Raw genomic sequence first — 9646 nt, 5'->3', positions numbered from 1 at the left:
ACCCCCCCTGGCGCCGCCGGTGGTTGGAGGCTTGACAATGAACTGAGGCTGTGGTGAGTGTTTTATAGAGCTTGCTGATGAGGCTGCTGATTATGAACAGGTGCAGGTGATTAGTAATCTGGAGAAAGTGAATGCAGGTGTGCCAAAGAGGATTCTGGGAATTGTAGTGTAGAGACAGACGGTGAACGTGACATAACCCCCCCCCCCCCCCTCCCGCTAGGCGCGACTAGCGCCGTACAAATATACCAACAAATGGGGTGGGAGGGTGGGTATCCTGGACTCCAGGACAGTCCAGGCTGGTCAGGTGGCCATGGCAGAACCGACCCTTTGGGCGGCCATGGCGGAGACGACCCTTCGGGTGGCCATGGCGGTACTGGGAACCTCGTCGGAGAGACCTCCGCAGTCCCCCTAGCAGGTATACTGCGCCCCCCCAAAATTTTAAATTGACAGGAAAGGGGGGGTCCGACAGCAAAGAGGGTCTTGGGCTGGGCAGGACCAGCGGCGAAGGAAACTCTGGGCTGGACAGGACTGGCGCAGGATCAGCGGGCTCTGGGCTGGGCAGGATCAGCGGGCTCTGGGCTGGGCAGGATCAGCGGGCTGGAAAACTCGGGGCTGGACGGGACCAGCAGGGAAAACGCTTTTGAGGAGACTGGCTCTGGCTCTTGCTCGGAGACTGGCTCTGGCTCGGAGACTGGCTCTGGCTCTTGCTCGGAGACTGGCTCTGGCTCTTGCTCGGAGACTGGCTCTGGCTCTTGCTCGGAGACTGGCTCTGGCTCTTGCTCGGAGACTGGCTCTGGCTCTTGCTCGGAGACTGGCTCTGGCTCTTGCTCGGAGACTGGCTCTGGCTCTGGCTCGGAGACTGGCTCTGGCTCTGGCTCGGAGACTGGCTCTGGCTCTGGCTCGGAGACTGGCTCTGGCTCTGGCTCGGAGACTGGCTCTGGCTCTGGCTCGGAGACTGGCTCTGGCTCTGGCTCGGAGACTGGCTCTGGCTCTGGCTCTTGCTCGGAGACTGGCTCTGGCTCTTGCTCGGAGACTGGCTCTGGCTCTTGCTCGGAGACTGGCTCTGGCTCTTGCTCGGAGACTGGCTCTGGCTCTTGCTCGGAGACTGGCTCTGGGGGCATGATGCTCTCAGTCTCGGCAGGCATGACGCTCTCAGTCTCGGCAGGCATGACGCTCTCAGACTCAGGCTCAGCGGGCATGACGTTCTCAGTCTCAGGCTCGGCTGGACTGGCGTGAAGTGCAGGCTCGGCTGGACTGAGGGTGGAAACGTGGCTCAGGAGAGGATGGAGCTGAGGTAGCCGATAGGGAGGCATGTGTGGCCCAGACACACATAATAGCAGCAACATACAGGGAAAGGGTAGCATCTTCAATCTCGACAGAACAGACATGCAGGACAGACTGCTCAGGGGTGGCCTCCAGAATTTGGGGAATGCAGGAAGTCTTCCTCCTACGTTTACGAGAGCGAGGGGGTGCTGCAGCCAATGATGGCTCTGGTTCAGCTGGGCCGATGAGAGGATGGAGATCAGGCTGGACGCGGAGATCGGGCTGGACGCGAAGATCGGGCTGGACGCGAAGATCGGGCTGGACGTCTCCCACGGTGAGTGAGGAACCACACAGCCACAGCGTGCGGTCAATGAATTTGATGAGAGGTAGGTCGAGATCATCCAACAGCAGTATCTGGGCAAGAGGATTTTCCAAACCCCTCAAAAACTGCATCTTTAGATCCTCTTCATCCCAATTTACATCCTGAAACCAACTTACGTCCTGAAAGAGAACTAGGTAGAACTCAACATACTCCTCCAGAGTCCGATCACCCTGGAAAAGCATAGTGGATTCCTTGGGGTTTGCAGAAGCACCGTCTTTGGGCTGTGTAGGATCCATAACGGTGTAAGGTCAAGCCTTCTGTCAGGATACAGGCACGGAGACAGAGGTAAGTGAATCCAAACACAGCTTTATTCAAGTTGACAAGAGTGCAAGGTGAGTATTCAGTGAATTCAAGTGCAGATTCAATGAAGATCACTCGGTGCGGGGCAGACAGCAGGTAAGCATGTTCACTTCAGGTTTGTGGATACCAAACAGTCACAGTTCATAAATACTTGTCTTTTCTCTTTCAGATACAGTCGATAGCAAGCAAGCAAGCTCGGAGGAAACACAGGAATCTCGAGAGAAAGCAGGATCACAGGTAACATGGAATCGAACAGGATTTCTGGAGACAGCAGAACAATGATACAGAGGTTAGTGTTTCACAGGTGAGTATACGTTACTTCTCGGAATCTTGATGCATCAGAGACTCAGAAGACAATGGATCATGGTCTGTTCCTGTTGGAGGCTTGACAATGAACTGAGGCTGTGGTGAGTGTTTTATAGACCTTGCTGATGAGGCTGCTGATTATGAACAGGTGCAGGTGATTAGTAATCTGGAGAGAGTGAATGCAGGTGTGCCAAAGAGGATTCTGGGAATTGTAGTGTAGAGACAGACGGTGAACGTGACAGCAACGCGCTATTGCACGTTAAGCATTTTATAATGGTTTTCTATAGGTGTTGTTCACAATCTGATTTAATCTGTTTGCTTCTACAAAGTATGCTTTATTACTAATGTAGGCCTATATTGTGTACTACATTTGGTGCTTCAATTCATACTTTGCACGTGACGTCACAAGTACTGGCTGGCGGGCAAGAACGTCGTTCTCCAGCAACGAAACCCAGTAAACTAATCAAGGATCTTGCCTGGACGTCGCCAGTTTTACTATACAAAAGTTGGTGTTTTGAGGTGTAAACGACATGCAAAATAGTTGTTGTGCGATTGGATGCACTAACCGCAGATGAGATAAGCAACCTTCATAGTATACACGTCTGTGCAGTGATCATTCCATCAAAGGTAATTTCAACATTTGTTTGAATACAATGGGTGTATGATCATGTAATTAATCGTGTCTTTAAGTTACCTTGTAGTTTCGTCAATCAACACCACCAGCTGGTTCGGCGAGTCAGCTGTTTGTGTTATGAGTCTAAGCTAGGCTAACTGTACGTTCACACCGCCGCCGGCGAGAGCGACAAAATTCATTGAAAATGAATGACTTCCGGGCGCTTTGACGCTCTCCCTGGTGGCGGTGTGAACGCACAGTAACAACTGTCGTCTTTTGCTAACAACAACAAAAGTGTGTGATAGGTTGTTTTGAGGTTTGTGATATCTATGGTTTTCAATGAGAACCAGAGATGACCCAACAGTAGAGCTAGATTATTTACGGAGGAATTATTACTGCTCGATTATCTTAAAAAACCTTGTCTGCTTTACACAATTTAGCTACCTTGGAGTTAATCCTAGTCCATAGTTATGCAGCTAGCTCGCTAACAGACTTGATAGCTACTAGAAAGACCTGGAACTACAGGACTCTACGTTGAAAATACCCGTTTGTTGCCCGCCAGGTATCCATGGTAGTCACGTGACTGCAAAGTATGAATATTACTTGCTTAATCCACATTAAGCGTCTTAAAAGGGGTAGAACACTTGATTATGCTGCCGTTGTCCGTTTTAGCAGCTACTGCCATCTAGTGGTAGCAGGTTTTCTCAGACAGCTGTGTGTGGATCATGCAAGACTAAACCGGCAAAATGAAAGTCTCAAAATCCAAATGAATTAAATAGGATCGACGCAGAAAAGATGTCAATGAATGCACACGTGTCACCTGCTCCACAAATGCACATCTTGTTGCATGCACAAAATTCTGACCTACAGTAATACAAAATGGAGGTCTTGTATTAACAACTATGTCTTTGTCCAAAATGCTGCACATTCATATGATTCTGGATTTTGCACACACAAGTTGTATTGTATTAGTTTAAATGTAGTGATGCACATTTGTGAATGTCAAATAGATGGGTTGTTGTGCACACATTAATAATTAGCATCAGGCCTATTCATTTGTAGTTTGTGTGTGGGTTGTGAAATGCAATTCTAACTCTGTTCTATTTATTTATTATATACTGGCATAACCTACATATCTACTTAAAATATTAAACTGCAAATGACAATTTTCTTTAATGTACAGTACGTGAACACGTAAACTGATTATGGGGTTCAATAATGCCCCTATTGTCACGGGTGGTTGCAGGAAGGCAGACGGAGACGAGGATATATTTCCAAAAACGAAGGTTTAAGGTAATTAAACAGGACAGCAGAACAGGTAGCAACACACTCGAAATAACAGAGATCAGACGAAGACTGACAGAACAGACGGAACTTAAATACAAACACAGATTACACTGATTAACAGAACACATGTGATACAGATGACGATGATGACTAAACAGGTGATACAACTTAACTGAATGACAGTAACCATGGAAATGAAGGAGTGGCGGGAAAAGAACAAAGGAAAACCAAAAAGGAACAAATCAAAACACAAAATGAAAGTCCAAACATACACTGACACGTGACAGTACCTCCCCCTCCTGGAAGGCGTGACCTTGCGCCGTAGATAGACCAACTGCAGAGGGAGGGAGGGGGCTCAGGAGGATGACGAAGAGCAGGTGAAGGGCAGACAGAAGGCAGGAGGGACCAGGGCGGGGCAGACAGAAGGCAGGAGGCCAGGGCAGAGCAGGCTGTGCAGGAGGACAGGGCAGAGGCAGGGCAGGCAACTCCAGGGGGCCGACTGACGGAGGTGGAGCAGGTGGAAGAGGACACCTGGATGAAGCCGGAGAGCCGACGAGCCAAGGCGATGCTGAGGATCCCGAGGGACATGGCGAAGGCTACCGAGACGCAGGCGGGGATCCAGAAGGCCGCGTTGGAGCCGGAGCGACTGAGGACCAAGGTGGAGCTGGAGGGAGTGAGGAGCCCAACGGAGCCAGAGGGACGAAGGGACAAGGCGAAGCCAGAGGAGTATAGTCCCGAAGCGAGGGCAGGCCGACGAATGACCAAGGCAGAGCCGGAGGGACGAGGGAGCCCGGCGGAGCTGGTGGACTGATGGACCATGGTGGAGATGAGGGAGGTGGGAGCCAAGGTAGAGCTAATGGACCGACGGGCCAAGGTGGAGTCCTGGTCGTCGCGGAGACGGGAGGCGGAGACCGGGGATCCACAGACCATGATGGAGCTGGAGACTGGCAGACCCGCGGCGACCCCACATCCCTGATGGTGGAATAAGGGTGGGAGTTCAGGAACAGGCTCAGGAACCATCTCAGGCTCAGGTTCTGGAACAGACTCAGGCTCAGAATCAGGAACTGATACAGGCTCAGGGACAGATACAGGCTCAGGGACAGATACAGGCCCATTAACAGATGCAGGCTCTGGGAACAGGAACAGAAATCTTTGCCGAGTGCTCAACAGGCATGACGTGAAGAAGCTCTATAAGGGTGGTCTCGGCGGGACAAGACTCTGGAAGGGTGGTCTCGGCGGCTGCCTGTGATGGTGGTTGTTCTCTGGATCGGGACGCAACGCACACCAAACACCTGCTGATGGCTTCCCTCCAGTTCAGGCCATCAGTGTTTGGGAGGTCGGTGGCCTGGTGGAAATTGGCCCCCGATCCAGAAGAGCAGTGTTAGGGTTTCATCATCGAGGGGGCTAGTGACGGCTCGACGAACAAAGTTCACCACGAAGGAGAAAAATTCTGTGCTCTATTGAGCAATGGCGACAAATATAGCCCTGTCGTCCATATGGGCTAGTCCGATCTTCTGTCACGGGTGGTTGCAGGAAGGCAGACGGAGATGAGGATATAGTTTCAAAAACAAAGGTTTAATGTAATTAAACACAGGACAGCAGAACAGGTAGCAACACACACTAAATATAACGGAGATCAGACAAAGACTGACAGAACAGACAGAACTTAACCCTCTGAGGTCGACAAACGTGCCCGCGCGTTTTGCTGGATTTTCTCCACATTGTAGCACTATAAACTTAAATTTCTCTGTCATTTATGGTCATACAGAAAAAAGAAATATAAAAAAAGTATCTGTGATATTTCTACTTTTGTATGTGTCCACTTACAATCAAATCAAAACATTGTGCTTTTGTAAAATAAAGAAAATAGACAGGGTGTGCGTTCTGCCTCTCCGTCGCGGTGAACTTTTTTTTCTTGAGCACTTCTATAAACTGAAACAAAACTCAGCGAATACTTGTCACACATTTATGAGCCATACACCTTTATAAACATTTAAGTGTGTACTTTTAAATGATCGGATTCAAAACGAAAACAAATATTCTCTGTTTAAGTAATTTGTATAAAACCAACAAGATGTCCAGCTTCTCAAAGGCTTCCTAATTATTTTTTAATTTACCACGCCCACTCGCGCAAAAGATATTCACATGCAAATCTCCACATGCAACGCGATCGCGCTCATTACCTCAACAGCAAAACACTTCACTTCACTTTTTGTCGAGTTTGAAAGACGTGCCTGAGCTTACATTGGATTTACATCAGAAGAAGAAGAACCCGATTTGAAGACAAGAAAGATAAGGTAAGAAATTCTTGCATATTAGTTTGCTATTGTTGCATAAATTTCACATTGCAGTTGAACTGTTGCTAGATATATGGTGAATATTATAATATTTAGACCCGTGTTTACTGTTACTGTGTTTGTGGATATCTGCTCAAACGTAGATATGTATATGGTAACCATAATGTTTTATATTTGAGCGCGACCGCGTTTGAATGTATCATATTTTGGATCGTGATCACGTTTGAATGTATCATATTTTGGATCGTGATCGCGTTTGAATGTATCATATTTTGCAGCGCGATCGCATTTGAATGTATCATATTTGCAGCGCGATCGCGTTTGAATGTATCATATTTTGGATCGCGATCGCGTTTGAAAAGCAAACGGCTTCATGTTTTTACTATTATCTCATTTCATATCATCATAACGAATGGAAACATTTTAAGTAACATGATAATCAATATATTTTTCTCTAGCTTAGTTGTTACTGAAATCTTTTGGAAGATTTATACTGTTATAGGTTATTATTATTTTATCCAGCACTGCGCATAGCTTATGCCTACAAGGCACAACAAACCTGGTGTTCACTGTTCATTATATATTGTTGGAAACATTTGTGTGTGTGTGTGTATTCTGTGAATTTTAAAAAGCAATTTTAACCAGAAAAATCTCAAATTTATTCCAAAAATCGTGCAGGCCTTTCTGTTGATATCAGTATGTTCACTTTTTTTTCAGGGCCCAGATGACACTGAGTCCTGCTGAATTCAACATTCACATGAGTCTCTGTACATGGTAAAGTGAAAATCAAACACCTTGGAAATGAAAGGTATGTACAATGTTTTTAGGAATGGCACAAAGGTCTCTGTCTTTGGATCATTGTTTTCAATAAGAGCTTTTTTGGCACTTGTTGTGTATCTTTGGACTATGTTGTGTTGTAAATAAATCCAAACAATTTAAAAGCCATTCTTTTTTAAATCTCCTCATTTACAGTATTGTGCAAGGTTGCTCAGAATGACAGGGCCTGATAGCTCCTAATAGGGCCGTTAGGGGAGGGTCTTTGTCTTTCTCAGGTGAGAAAAGCTTACATATTAATGACCTCTCACATAAGGCTTTTTCACACAAAACACGTCGTAAATTTTTTAAATCAATATATTGTCTTATCTGAATGAGCAGTCAGGGTGATTTTCACATAGTTTTAGAGCAAATATTCTAGGCTACGTGATACAATTTTCAAAAGTCTTGTGAAGAAATAATCAGTATGGGTTTCATGGCCTTATTTCAGTGAGATTTTTTTTTTGGTATTTTCACAAACCACGCATAAATGTCATTATCTCAAAACTACAAACTTTTACATACATGCTGTTGATATATTATTGTAGCAGAGTTTGTGCTGAATACAGTGTAATTAGACTTTAGCCATGAAAATGTCACAAGTAACAGAAATAACCAGAAATGTCAGAGCATGTCAGAACACCTCCAGGGCCCAGAAAACAGCTCAGACCTCAGAGGGTTAAATACAAACACAGATTACACTGATTAACAAATCACAGGTGATACAGATGACGATGATGACTAAATAGGTGATACAACTGAACTGATAATGACAGTAACCATGGAAACGAAGGAGTGGCGGGAAAAGAACAAAGGAAAACAGGAACAAACCAAAACACAAACTGAAAGTCCAAACATACACTGACACGTGGCACCTATGTTATTGCAAATGTTTATGGCCATGCATCATTTTACACTTTAGTTAATTCAGACTGTTCTTCTGTCCACATTTTTTCCAGATTGTTGAAATGACACAGAACATTTTTTTCATAATGGAGTTTTATTTTAATAATAAAGTCGAGATGAAATGCACATCTGGACATATCTTTAGAAAATGCTGTCTAAAATTATATATAATTGTGGGTAAAACTTAACATATAATTCTAATTTGACAAGGAATTTGTTTTCTAGTTACTAAAAAAAGTAACATACTGCAGTTAAGAGTGGTAGACTGTTTCGTCCACACTGAGACAGTGTTTTTGTCCTGCGACAACTGAGTATTTTTTGAAGACATTCTGCCAAGTGGATAAATTTGAAAATGCCATCTACAAAAAAGAATGATTTAAAGCTACAATCTGTAATTTTTTTCGCCGCTAGGGGTCACTAACCTCTTACAATAACAAAGGCTTAGATTGATGACGCAGTAAATGAGAGTGGAACTTGTCTTCATGCTGATGGATCTAACGTTAATAATAGGGCTGGGTATTGACACAAATTTCACAATTCGATTTGATTTCAATTCACAAGCTTGCAATTCGATTCGATTCGATTTCGATTCCGATTCGATTCAATATTGATTATTCTGGATATCAGGTACATTACATGGCAAATTTTCTCAAGGAAAACAAATCTCTTAACTGTAAACTATAGGAGTCAGTTGTAGCCTACTAGGCTTCATTAGCCTACTATAATATTGAAGGTAAAACTTAACTGATTTGTATACAAACTCTTAAATTACACTGTTATTTAGTTTTTATAATAATAAAGTTATATGAAATATCTCTTGAGCTGAGCTGCGCCAGAGCGATCTCACGCCACAGCGTCAAGACTGTATTTATGGTTTTGAATTTTGTAAGAAAATGGACATAATTTGAAATCTGAGACTTTGTTTCATATCTGTAACATATAGGCAAGGACGAAGCAGAGAGAATCCACATGCAAGCACGACTTTAATAAAGCAAACAGGTAATCCAGGGCAAACAACGGAACTCAGGATAGGAACATGAAACAGCTACAAAACATGGCACAGAACAGGAAATAATAAAAGTCCACACAAGACAAGGGGAACACAAGACAGGAATCATGACACATATGTTAAGGACTGCCAAGGCATTTGTATTATGGGAAAAAATCTAATTTAAATGTAAAAAAAAAAATTCAAAAAATTTCCACTATTATATGTTGTTGTTTTTTATTATTTTTTATTTATTTATTTTTTATTATTTTTTATTAGAAAAAATAACAATATACAACAGAAAAAAGACACATCAACAAAAGGTAATACAGAAAACAATACAATAACAAAAAAAAAAGAAAAAAAGAAGATACATACATGCTTAATGAAAAACACTGAAAAATGAACTCTATGACAGCCAGAAACCGAAAAGATCAAAAAGCATAAAAAATAAGTCTTTATTGTTCTTTATCCCATTTTTTTGTAAATGC

General features: G+C 44.0%; 1 protein-coding gene across 2 annotated transcripts in view; it reads right to left on the bottom strand.

Annotated features, from left to right (window-relative positions):
• Nucleotides 1–1969: 1969 nt before the first annotated feature.
• Nucleotides 1970–9646, bottom strand: part of LOC311092507 (uncharacterized protein) — an 88830-nt gene continuing 81153 nt past the window's right edge. For both annotated transcript variants that reach the window (XM_084129272.1, XM_084129271.1), the window contains exon 4: nucleotides 1970–2206. In XM_084129272.1, the coding sequence (XP_083985398.1) occupies nucleotides 2052–2206 (155 nt within the window). In that variant the 3' untranslated portion in view covers nucleotides 1970–2051. The remainder of the gene's footprint in view (nucleotides 2207–9646) is intronic.

This window comes from Abramis brama (assembly GCF_963993115.1).
Source record: "Abramis brama genome assembly, chromosome: 11".
NCBI classification, from domain to species: Eukaryota; Metazoa; Chordata; class Actinopteri; order Cypriniformes; family Leuciscidae; genus Abramis; species Abramis brama.
Note: the sequence above shows the minus strand (reverse complement) of the source record. Positions and strands in the feature narration are given on the sequence as shown.